The 13,130-nt window shown below is 27.3% G+C and overlaps 3 protein-coding genes across 6 annotated transcripts; 1 reads left to right on the top strand and 2 right to left on the bottom strand.

The window, feature by feature from the left end:
- Positions 1–2,072: 2,072 nt before the first annotated feature.
- Positions 2,073–7,764, bottom strand: LOC122535710. 4 transcript variants are annotated; one of them, XM_043667464.1, is made up of 6 exons: positions 7,529–7,764; positions 7,293–7,373; positions 6,580–6,695; positions 6,382–6,493; positions 6,030–6,304; positions 2,073–2,217 (listed from the first exon to the last, which is right to left on the bottom strand). In XM_043667464.1, the coding sequence occupies exons 1-6, from the start codon at positions 7,591–7,593 to the stop codon at positions 2,126–2,128; spliced, it is 741 nt and encodes a 246-aa protein (XP_043523399.1). In that variant the 5' UTR covers positions 7,594–7,764; the 3' UTR covers positions 2,073–2,125. The 4 variants fall into 4 exon arrangements, with proteins under 4 accessions (XP_043523399.1, XP_043523400.1, XP_043523397.1 ...); XM_043667465.1 differs by having other exon boundaries at positions 2,074–2,217; positions 6,580–6,686; XM_043667462.1 differs by having other exon boundaries at positions 2,080–2,217; positions 6,382–6,505.
- A 939-nt stretch (positions 7,765–8,703) lies between these two features.
- On the top strand, positions 8,704–10,193 carry LOC122535708 (protein SYS1 homolog). The gene is made up of 2 exons (XM_043667460.1): positions 8,704–8,955; positions 9,302–10,193. Exon 2 carries the CDS (start codon positions 9,394–9,396, stop codon positions 9,874–9,876), a length of 483 nt encoding a protein of 160 aa, XP_043523395.1. The 5' UTR covers positions 8,704–8,955; positions 9,302–9,393; the 3' UTR covers positions 9,877–10,193.
- Positions 9,951–10,767, bottom strand: LOC122535709 (NADH dehydrogenase [ubiquinone] iron-sulfur protein 6, mitochondrial). Its single transcript, XM_043667461.1, has 3 exons — positions 10,468–10,767; positions 10,210–10,386; positions 9,951–10,117 (listed from the first exon to the last, which is right to left on the bottom strand). The coding sequence occupies exons 1-3, from the start codon at positions 10,600–10,602 to the stop codon at positions 10,055–10,057; spliced, it is 375 nt and encodes a 124-aa protein (XP_043523396.1). The 5' UTR covers positions 10,603–10,767; the 3' UTR covers positions 9,951–10,054.
- Positions 10,768–13,130: the final 2,363 nt, after the last annotated feature.

Genomic DNA, 13,130 nt, shown 5'->3' with positions numbered 1-13,130 from the left:
AAATTATAAATAATGACGAGCCTTTAACGTTTCTCTCGTCGGATCTTGCGATACTCTTCGACCTGACGATACCGTGGTGACAGGGGGTGGGGCGAAAAGGTTTTTGGGGTATCGGCGATAGGTGATAGGTGGCTTCGTTCGATCAGCAAGTGCCAGCATGGTGACCGATATTTAAACGAAAGCAATTTTCACGAAAGCGATTGTTCGGAACGAATCGTAAAAAGGTAAACGTTGATCCAAATATCGGTAACGATGTGCGAAGAGGAATGTAATAAGAAATATGTACAGACTGTTCCGAATTTAAAAGTCGTAAACTTCGGAAACGTATAGACGACCGACGAACGACCTAATTGTAAGAGAGAGTTTCCTTTCGACAGTTGCTCGTTTTTGCTCCATTTTGGAGAAAATCGCAAGAAAAGAAACAAAAAAGTCTTTGTTTCTCTACTTGTTCGTGTTATTGTCTATTTCGTCATTCATATTATCATCGAGCATTAGATTGAACGTTGACCGCTCTAATTATAGGAAGAATTAATTGTTTCAACAATGTTTGGTTATGCGAACTTACTGAATAAGAGAGAAAATGAAAATATTTTTCTTCCTTCTCCCGCAATTTTCTCTAAAATGGTGCGAAGAACGTGCAAGAATCTCTAAAAGAAACTTTTCAATTTTCTACACGCTCCCGAAGCGTTCGATATTTAAATTCGATAAATAAGTTGTAAATTGCACGCGCAGCATGTGCGATCGATATTAAACTCTCAGGGTTCCTGAGAGTTTAATGCCAAGTTTCCTCGCGACGACGTGTATCACCTGTAGCCAGAAAGCAGTAAAACACTCGGCGACTCGGAGATCGGTAGCTTTCCGTTTCGAAACGATTCCACGGTAAAACGGCTGTTGGTCTTGGTATTCAAAGTTAAAATACGCAAAAAGCAACGGCAATCAAGTACCCTATTTGCAGGAGCACGGCTCGAACGCCATAACCGGCGCCTCTATCGGGACACGAGGAACCGAGATCGTCCACTTTCGATCCGGCCACAACTCCATCAAGCGTAATCTGCATCCAATCAAGGAGCTCGTCCGCCGTTGGATGGTGTGACTCGACATATAGAGAAGGATTCGTGCCGAGAGAGCCGTTTCCACGAACGGCCGAGCCGACATCTCCTTAACGATCGACCCGCTGTGTATCGGCAAGGATAATCGTCGCATCCGGTGCAAGGAGACGAGACGAGAGGAGCCGCGGAGCTCTCGTTATCGCGCCACGTTCGTCGTTTGTGCGTGCGTGCTCGCGCGGTTTCACGCCCCCTCCGAGCCTCCTCGGTTCTTCGTCCTTTTTCTCGCGAAACCACCTCCTTTTCTCTGCCCGGCAGATTCGTTTTTTTTAACAAGAGAGGAGAATTTTCGCGCCGAAAGGAGATGGCTGAGAAGATACAGAGTTCGTTGCTTCTTGCAAAGGCGCGTAAGTATTTACGACAAACTTGGACAATTGCAAATCGTTGGCAACGTAAAATAAAATCCAAACGAATCTGTTTAATTTAATCTCAACGCGTACTGTCAATATATATATGTGTGCGTGCGTGCGTGCGTGCGTGCGTGCGTGCGTGCGTGCGTGCGTGCGTGCGTGCGTGCGTGCGTGCGTGCGTGCGTGCGTGCGTGCGTGCGTGCGTGTACAGCTACATATATAGATTCACAGAAAGCATTTAATAATTAACAATTTACTTTTAATACTTAATACCAATGAAAAAAAGTCAATTCATGTAACTTTTATCTTTAAGAAATTTATATGTTCTTTAATATTGCTAAATAAGAAAATAATATCTATAGCAGATCTTATTAGTAAAGTAAAATTATAGTTCTATATTATAACATGTATATACATTTAGCATTTGCTATTGTCCAGAGATATGGAAATTTCGTTGTGTTTTTGATTGTTACAAAAATAGATTACTTTTCTATATACAAATGCTTGTATTAGATTGAAATAAATTTATTATATATTACATACATTTAAAATTTAAAATTTTTAATTACAGTGTGTTATTTATCATTTAATTAATCATTTACTATAATTTTTACTATACATTTTTTCCTATAAGTTTTACTATAATCATTAAATTTTATTTGATTATAATTATGGATCAAATTTAAAAAAATTTTCCCAAGGAAAGAAATTCAAATCAATATTAAGAAAATTATTTTTTCCTTTTCTTGCTAATAAGTCACCTGAAATTCATATTACATTTATTTAAAAATAAATTTCTTTAAAAAATGAATTAACTATTTATATGGTGAATAATTTATATATATATATAAATTTAATTATATAATGATCCTAAATATTTCTACTGTTTCTCATAAATACTACTATTAGTATAAATATTAATTGATATAGATATTTAACATATATAGACTTGTTAGTTAAACTAAGTTAAACAATTCTAAACAGGTCTATAATCAGTTTATTATTGTTGAATTATCAACTATCATGATATTTTATTTTATTAGATTATAAGTATACCAATTTCATTAACATGATTTACGAAATATAAATAAAATCTCCTATAAAAAAATAAAATAATCTTCTATAAATATTATTATTGACACAGTTGTATTTTGAACAATAGTGTTTTTCATGAAAGATCTAATTAATAATAATTATAATTCAAGAAAAAATATTTCAATCAAAATAAATATACATTTGTATCTGAAGACCTATTTAATTTTTTTCTATTTTTTGTCAAGAACATTCTATTTGACAGCAAGATGTGTCATCTGCAATCATTATTGTACATAATCTTTTGATTCTTGTAATGAGAGAAATATGACACATTTTATGAAAAAATAAAGTCATTTCTAAAACAAAGACAATTTTTTCAACAAATATTCACTAATCCAAAAACTACACAAAAGTTATACTAATAGTTGTGATATATATAATTTTTATATATCCTGTAAAAGTATCCTTGTTGCTACCTTAAAGAGGAATCTTTTTTTTTTTGACAAAATATTGATTAGTTTATTATAAAATTATATTTTCCTGTATTCTTAAATCAAACGATATTGTAATCTTATAATTTAATATTATAATTTCCATAAATTATAATATTAAACGTGTACCACATTTCTTTATATCAGAAATTTGACTACAGCAAACAAATGAATTTTTGTTACGATGTACCAATTATTGAGATCTAAATACACAACAAGAAAAATAGTAGACATTATTGGTATACAAAACAAATCCGTAATAACTTTAGCAAGTTATTCACTAATATTCAAAAAAGTATAAACACATGCTATAATGTCTTTGATGGAAATATTAATGCTACATTTTTTACTGATACTACTTTGAATGTCAAGAATTTTTTAATTTTTTACAAAAAATTTTTATATTGCTCGCAACGAATAACTTTATTTTGGTTATTTTATTTTAGATGTAAGCTAAATTTGCTTAGCAATTGTGCTATGTACAGGATAGTCCATTTAAGCGAGTCCATCTAAATATCTTTCCGAATTGTGATGCAAAAATTATTTTTTGCCTAGTATGAATGATCATATCGAAAGACCAATAACCGGTAAGAATATTTTTTTCAAGGTCTTCAAGGTCATTGATGTTTTTTTCATATAACTATATATCTTTTTTAATTGTGTCGTGTAACTAGTAAAAAAATACATTCAGGTATGTGAAGAACATGACCTTGAAAATTTAAGTTTTACGTATAAATTTATCTCTACCAAGATAACAGCTAAGACATGACAATCGACAGCCTAATAACAAATGTAAATAAAGATATTTATTATTTATTATATCGTAAATGATAATCTCTTCTAGTTACTTAAAATTTCGACCAATGTATCGAAATCTGTCAGTAATTTATAGAATTACGACTCAACGCAAGAAAAGATCAATATGATACTCATTTATAGTAAAAGTGTATAGTAAAAGTATAGTAAAAATTTATAGAAAAAGTAGTGTTTGAGAGGAGCAATCCGAGTATACAAAGATGCATTTCCTAATCATAGTTATTCATTCACGACACATACATATGCGGTTACGAAATGCATATACATAAGATAGTCAAAAAGTTTTGTCAAATTGGCGAACTATTCGCAAAACTGTTAATAACAAAAAAAAAAAATAAAGAAATTATCGTAGCTAAAATTAACGAAATCCACATGTGAGTCTAAACCAGTGCAAAAGTAGCATTTCTAAAATACGCATAATGCAAATATGAAAGAAAAATTTCATCCGTATCATTTATCCTTACATCCAGATATTCACAGAACAGATTTTATAAATCATATGCATTTTTTTCAGTGGGGTTTGCAGCAATACGAAAGTCAATACCAATCATTCTTTAAAAAAAAAAAACTTAAACTTTTGGACATCAATATCATTATAATCATGTTCTGTACATATCTCAATGTATATTTTTATCAGCTACATGATGCAACCAAAAAAATGTATAGTTGTATGATTAAGAAATGTAGCTTTGTACATTCAGACTCTCAGACATTACTCACTTTTACAAGTGAATCATATTGGTCTTTTTTTGCGTTGAGTATTTCATTATAAATTATTGATACACTGATCAAGATTTCAAGCTAGAAGAGATTTAAATTTTCAAGGTCATGTGCTTTACATATTTGAATCTATTTTTTCATCAACTACACGATAAAAAAATATATAATTACATGAAAAAAACATCAATGACCTTAAAAAGTCCTTGAAAAAAATATTTCTACCAGTTATTAGCCTCTCAATACCATTCATGTTAGGCACAAAATAGTTTTTGCATCATCACAATTTGAAAAGATATTTAGATGGCCTCTCTTAAGTGGACTATTCTGTATATAAATTTGTATATCTTTCAAATTTCATTATATATGTTTATGTACATAAGGAATACAAACTCTTTGCACTATTGTAGTAATTAAAATTAGATTCAGAAACAAAATTCATAGGAAGTATTAAGAGACTAAATACTATTTTTAATAAGCTTTACTGCTTACTTATAGAAAGAGTTATAATTAAGATGTTTAAGAGTTATAATTAAGATTTCCAAGAACAAAATTTACAAGAAAAATTACATTTCACCAGTTTTACCACAAGCAAAATTTAAGAACTATATAAATCAATCAAGAATTAACCATATTAAAAATTATATATCTGATAATTTCCATGAAATAATGAATAATAAATAAGCAAAAAATTACATCTTTATCTCTAAATTTTATATTTTTATCATTTAAAATAAAAGTCATTTTTATATAAAAGTCATCATTTATAATTTCAAGAAAAATATAATTCTAGCCACAAAATTATTAATATCTAGTTCAAATATCCAAACTAATAATTGTTTTGCATTATTAAATCCAAATGCGTGGATATAGATGGTAATGCTTTTCTTCAAAAAAATTATTATTTTACTAAAGTGCTAAAGATTATACGTAAAATATTTGAAAAAATGTTTCTGAGAGATATTAAAATGTAGAATTTAATCATTTTTCAAGTAACATATACCAATAATTAAAATATTCAATAAACTTATTCAATAACTAAAAGCAAGATTTAAAACTTTAATAGATATTTCAAAAATACTGTAAAATAAAATTACTTCAAAGTATAAGTTTAATATTATTTAATATAGTTTAATAATATTTATTAAAATTATGTAGGTTATAAATTAAATGCAAAGAATCACATAAAAAAACATAAACTCTATCTTTCCATTTTTAAAAAAAATTATACTATTAAAATTTAATTTAAAAAAATTTAATATTAGTTTTATCTTTCTTTTTTTCTAAACATTTCAAAAATTTTTCTATGTTGAAAACAGCAGAAATATTTAGACTGACTATTTTAAGCGATGATGATTATGTGTGTTGTCTATATATATATAGTATATATATTATACATATATATATATAATTATTGTCACCTAATCAATATATATTACCAATTTACTAATGTAAGTAATGTATATTAATGTATATTACCAATATACGTTACCAATTTAATATAAATTACTTACATTCACTTATATCAGAAAAATCTTCTGTTTTTGTTTCTATTCCATTTTTGTCTATTTTTGTAATAATAGTATGAATTTTGTCACCAATTTGGTGTGATATAATAGTTTCCTCATTTCCTTCATAATCTTTAATAATTTGTTTTTGTTCTATTGTTCCATCAGGTTTACGAATATATTCTTTCCTCACAGATCTTCCAATTATGGTAGGTCGTAATATTTCAAATTTTGGCTTTTTACACTCATCCCAAACATTAGAAAAATTGTCTACAGAAACTCTATCAAAAATAAACATTTTTTTCTTCAAATTATAAATTATATTTATGAATTATATTAAATTTTTTAAATTACTAACCTTCCATCTAAATCTGTATCTAGTTTTAATTCCATCTGATCGTTGTTTGGCTTCAACATGTTATCACGTAAAGTTTTTCTCTGTGGTGGTGCAAATGAAAATGCACTTATACCTGTATCATTATCTAAATAAATTTTAAAAATATTTTTATACAAATTTAAATTCAGTTCTATATAAATTAGAAATATATATGCATACCTCCATTATTAAATCCAAAAATAGAAGTCAACATATTTTCTATTTCAGATTCAAAGTATCGTGTTATTTGTAATGGATCACTAAAGATGTTAAAGTGATTTCTTTCCCTGAAAAAACTATTATACATAAAATTCTATAGTAGAATTAGTAACTCTTCATTTAAGAAAATAAAATAAATAAAAAAATATATAGATATCGTAGGAAATAAATTTACATACTTTATATATGTAATATATATATGTATATATAATAATATATAATAACCTTCACATCTGTAATAATTCGAAATATTTATTTATAAAATTTATAAATTTTGTTAACATTGTAATTAACCCTTTAGTGCATATGCTAGGTCTATGCTCTGGGACTCATAGCATATCGCTATTCATATCAGTTATCTAAAAATTTATGAATACAAACTATATTTTTCCTCACAGAGACCATGGATTATCAATCATATATTTTTAATTTGCTACTGAAAGTAGAACAATTAAGAAACTTCAAATTGTAACATTTAAGTTTTAAAATTCCAAAATTCTTTAGTATCTGTTTACTATACTTGCAACATGCCTATTAGTCTAACATTTTGTTTAATTCTGATACAATGAAACAATTTTTAAAGTATTATCTTACATTCTACAAGTTTATAAATACTATTTTATACTATATACTACAGTTTTACACTTCTACGTGAAATATGAAATAAAAATTACCTGGAATTATCATTAATATCAATTTCCCATATTGAATTTTCAATATTATCTCGTTCCTCATTATTTTGATAATTATCAAATCTGAAATATTTCGTAATGTAAATTTAATTAAAATAAGAAAAGAAATTATAATTAATCAAAAATATTGTAGAAAACTATACAATCAAAACAGACGATCCATAATATGTAAATATTATATTATAACATGTAAAATAATATTTATTTTAAATCTTTACCCTTTATTAAAGTTTCTTGAACTTTGAGCACCAAATATATTACGAATAAAATTCCAAAAATCCATTTCTTACTACCTTAATTCACTCACTCATCAAAAATAAACTCACATCATATATTCGAATATTCTCGAATTAAAATGTCATTAGACATATATGTATCTGAATTTAGTTATATTTGAATTTGTATAGTTGGTATTATATTTATTATATTTTTTTTTTTTTTATCCCTACATTCGTCTATAAATATCGAGTAAATAGATGGACACCTACAATTTAAAAAATTGTACACATTTAGAACAAAAATTTAAATCAAACGAAATCATACAAATGCACATTTATTAACATCCATAGTTGCATCGTAATATTTTAGCTTCTGTTTGTTATTATTTAATAATCATAAATTTATTATTAAAGTCATTATATCAAATATATGCATATAGATTATATGCAAATAAACAGTGAAAAGCATAACTGTGTCAGTAGTCAATGACAGTGAAAAATGATTGATAATTGAAACTGACTTGAATAACTTCGTAAGTCCATTTGATCTAATTTTAAAACATGGAAAAGTGAGGACATTTTTTTCTCGAAAATTGTAAAAATTCAAATATCTTTAAAAACATTAAAGAATTTTTTTCATAATTAAAGTTACCATTATTTTAAAAATTGAGGTTTACAATAATCTTTTAACACCTATTGTATGATTTTTTTTAACCATTTTTTTATTATGTCTTCACATTTTAAAATGAGATCAAGAAATTGTATGAGATGAAAATGAGATCACGAAATTATATCAGTTCACATCAGTAACAATTTCATTGTCATTGGTACAATTATATTAGTTATTGTATAATGCTATTATTTCTCTAAAAATATATTATTTAAACGATTTAAAAATATATTATTTTACGATTTAAAAACAAGATTTATCTATCCGCTTTCATGAAGGCATTTTTGTTCAACACATCTTAATACATATTGAATTCAACTTCTATGCTTTCAAGTGATGTTCAATTAATATACTTCAAGTTTAAACGTGTCACATTAAATAAATTTAATTAAATACATGTCCATTTTTATAATAAATACAATGTAACTTTTTAAATGATAAATTTAAAATTACCGCCATAACTGTGTATAGCCTATATTTATGTACAATTCATCATGAAATAATGGCATTCGAGAAAAATAACCATTCTGTTATGAAGCAAGTGAATTATTATGTATAAAAAATATAGTGTTATTATTTTTATAATATAGTAATACATTAGATACAGCAACATTTTGAAACTTAATATTATCTAATGGATTTGTACAAATAAATAAATAAACATAATAATATTATTTGCACGTAATAAATAACTATTTAAATCAATTTAGACATTTGGATTATTATGATTTTACCATAAATATTTTACTGAATAAATGTAAGTGATGTTTTATTATATAAATTTTGTATAAAATATGAATAATACAATGAATCAATATATTTGTATAATATTTTTGCGGAATAATCTAACTTTTTAGTTCTATGTGAATTAAATCGTGTGATAAACTCAATGAAAAGTTATGAATTAAACAAAGCTGATTTCTCATATGATTTGAAAAAGATATAATAATTAATTGTAATTTATTATTTAATTTTGTTCAATTAGATATAATAGTCTTAATTTCTTCCAATCTAATCTAATAACATAAATCATAAGTTCATTAATACTTATGTATATATTCATCTTTTTATAAAATAAAAATATTATATTACTTTTGTTTCAGATTATTTGTATTTTGTTAGAACTTCGATATGACAAAATACAATGGCATAGAATTGAAACAAGCGTTTTGAACTAGCATTTTGAACAAAAACAATGAATAACATTTCCGGACAGTTCCGTAAAACAATGTGGGATCCATTTCTTATAATATCTCAAATAATTGCTATACAAACTGTAATGTACTTTTGTCTTGGATTATGGATTTGGATTGTTGCATCATTCATAGGATCCACAAAGTCGCTAGACTATGCTTTCCATTATAAACAAATACATGTTAGAGATTTTGCTGGTCAGTTTATTATAATTATTTTCATTTTAAATGCATTGATTGGAGCAATTGCACTATGGTGGTTAGTACAGAGAACAAAACAATGCATGGACTTTGCTTGTACAGCACACTTAATACATTTATTATGTTGCTGGATATACAATGCAAGTTTTCCATCAACATTTAGTTGGTGGTGTTTAAACATCATATCTTTAAGTATAATGTGTGTTTGTGGTGAATTTCTTTGTATGAAAACTGAATTACAAGCAATACCATTAAGTATGAATAGTCAGAAAACAGCCCTGTAAAAATTTGTTATTAAACTGATCTTTACTAAATATCATTTCAAAAAGTTTTAGGTTAAGAAATAAAAAATTGTTTGTTTTATATATTAACATACATTTATAGATTCTATTTAGTATCATAAATATACATTATAATATCTATGTAACTTATAATTTGACTACATGTATTTATTAAGTTCGTTCAATGATTTTCTTTATAAAAACGTAAACCACAATATCCACAAGTATGGTTACCAGGTTTGTCCTAAAATAAAATGTATGTAAATAAACTTAATGAATATATTTATTAATGTTGCAAATATATATAATTTATACCAAAATATATATAATTTATACCAAATTAATATAAACTTTCGGATGCCCCAAAGGTCCACCTCCCCCATCGCATGCCACAATTTTATCTTTTACAGATGTAGGAGGAACCTCGTCAATCAATTTAATAGCCCAATTATCGTTAACCTCCTTTGGCCTATTTACAAATCGTGAATTACGATAATCATCCTCATCATAGATCTATTATAAAATAAATAATATTTATCAAAATAAATAACATGTGCATGTAAAAATAAAATATTTCTATCAATATTACATTACCTGACCAGTATGAGTAACTTTTTTAGCAGATTCTGTAGTTACATCATGCACATTTCTTATTATTAATCTTATAATATTAGGTTTATACATTTTATTGGAGGCTTCTAAAAATTTCATTATCTTCATATTCGCCATATTTTTTTAATATTTCTACACGTTTTTCTTTGAGATTTCACACCATGTTTGTAATATATAGGATTATAACCAAGGATAATATAACTACATGTATATAAACGTACATATGCACTCCAATCAGTTACGAGAGAATATATCGTATATGTATATAAACTTATGTATATCGTGCGAGAATATTCTTATTTTATTGGAATCTTTTTTATAATTATCATAAAACAAGTTTGAATTTTTAAATGTAATTTCTGATATTCTTATGTATATTTTGCTGTTAAGTTTGGAGTTTTAAATCGCACCATACGTTCGTAAAACAGTTAATCAGAATTCAAAGCTACTAGCACCGACGAGGTATATAAATAGACCTAACACCTTACGGGATTTTGTGGCCGGGAATCTGAAATTTCGACATAGTAAAAAAATCACTGGTTTTTTTAGCACATTCTACGTTTAAAGAACGGTGAATTAGGGAATGTCAAGTAAAACGATCGAGATTGGTTAAGTAGCAAATGTGTCAGAAATATGATTTTTTAAACCCATTACAGTATTGCCAAACTTTTAATACCGAAATGTGAGGCTAGTAACTAACCAAAATCATTTTACTACATACATATATGCCAGAAAGAGCTCTATTCATGTTTCATGGATTTATCACGACTTTTCGAGTGATGGAATAAATATCAAATAAAATGGAATTTTATATTTTTTTTCATGGCAGTTGTTAAGACGAACTCAACGACTTACGTATATCATTTATTGTTGAAACATATCTGGAATTGTGTTATGTATTATTGCGCAAGTAACGTTATAAATTAGTTAACTAAATCTGAATTGAGTTTGAGCTAAGATACCCGAAATTTCGGGTTCGGGTTGGGCTCACACAAAGTCGGGCGGGCTCGAGCGAATGGCCCGATGATTTCGGATCGAGTTGGAAAAAGTTCAAGGGGGATAGGATCAGAGGTGGGCATTATCCGAATAACATTTCGAATAAATTATTCGATATTTACGAATAACGATTTTATTCGAACATAAAATTGGGCATTATTCGAATAATGTTTCGATTAAATTCTTCGAATAAAATTTTATTCGTATAATATTTCGAATAAATTCTTCGAATAAAATTTTATTCGAAATATTTACTGAAATAATGTAAAGAAAAAGAATCAGGAATCCTTTTTTCACAATTTTGGTTTATTTAATAAATTTATTTTTAGTACAATTTTTTGTTCGAACATTTTGTTAGTTAATGTTTGCTTTAAGCGAGTTTGTTATCGTTGCAAATGAAAACAAACGCTCTATTGGAACAGAAGATGGCGAAGGAGTGTTATATTTCAAAAATATAATTATGGGATATGCGTTCAGAGAGATAAAAAATTGTAATACAAGAATTTCTACGTTATCATTTGTTTGTAAATGTTGGTCGGTTAAAGTAGATTCCGCTTTATTAAATATTAAAAGCAAAGCAAATTTATTAAATAAATCAAAATTGAAAAAAATGTACTCCTGACTCTTTTTTTTTACATTATTTTAGTAAATATTTTGAATAAAATTTTATTCGAATAATGCCCAACTGTTCGAATAATTTTTCTTCGAATAAAATCGTTATTCGTAAGCAACGAATAATTTTTCCTCTAATAAAATCGTTATTCGTAAGCAACGAATAATTTTTCCTCTAATAAAATCATTATTCGTAAGCCACGAATAATTTTTCTTCTAATAAAATCGTTATTCGTAAGCAACGAATAAATTTGACAGTATTTTATTCGTTATTCGTTCGAATAAAATATGCCTAACTCTATATGGATAGGATAGTGATTTTTTTATTCTAACTATGAGTGAAAGACTATTTTCGGGTACCCGCACACCCCTAGTTTGAGCTATTATTATTGAGCTATAATATTTGAAATAGAATAACACATAATAAACTGAGATCCGGTTTCTTGAAATTGAAATCCACACGAAAAATGACAAATGAAAATGTTGTTATGTTGTAAGGATATAATTAAGAACTCACACTTTACAGTTTCACAGAATTTTATTCCAACAAGATAAAATTTTCGACTAGGTAGCTGATGTAAAAATGTTATGTATGGACTTTTTTCGTCGCGCTTACATATATACATATTTTTTTCTAACTTGTATTTTGGCCATTGACCAAATTACAATTTCAAGATGACTTAGATTCTTATTCGCAACATATTGCAAGAGTGTAAATTTCTACGAAGAATTCTCTCCTTAAATAATCAACATCGTTGATCGATTATTATTTTACAATCAGCGTGCCTTCTTGATTCGTTGAAAGTCCCTCAATACGAGTGTAAGAATGTTCCAAACTATTGTAGGCAAATAATTTTACAAAAGGAATTTCCGTTAACAACAAAGCGTATATTTTCGTGATAAAACTGAAGACTGGTTCGGACGTGCGATCTCGGCGACGTTCTCCCGACAGAGTGTCGCCTGGCTTCGTGTCCTCGTTCGGGTATCCTCCTCGGTCCAACCCTCGTCCGGATACCCTAGCTCGGTTTACAGACGTC

This window comes from Frieseomelitta varia, unplaced genomic scaffold (assembly GCF_011392965.1).
Source record: "Frieseomelitta varia isolate USP_RPSP 00005682 unplaced genomic scaffold, Fvar_1.2 scaffold_757, whole genome shotgun sequence".
NCBI classification, from domain to species: Eukaryota; Metazoa; Arthropoda; class Insecta; order Hymenoptera; family Apidae; genus Frieseomelitta; species Frieseomelitta varia.
Note: the sequence above shows the minus strand (reverse complement) of the source record. Positions and strands in the feature narration are given on the sequence as shown.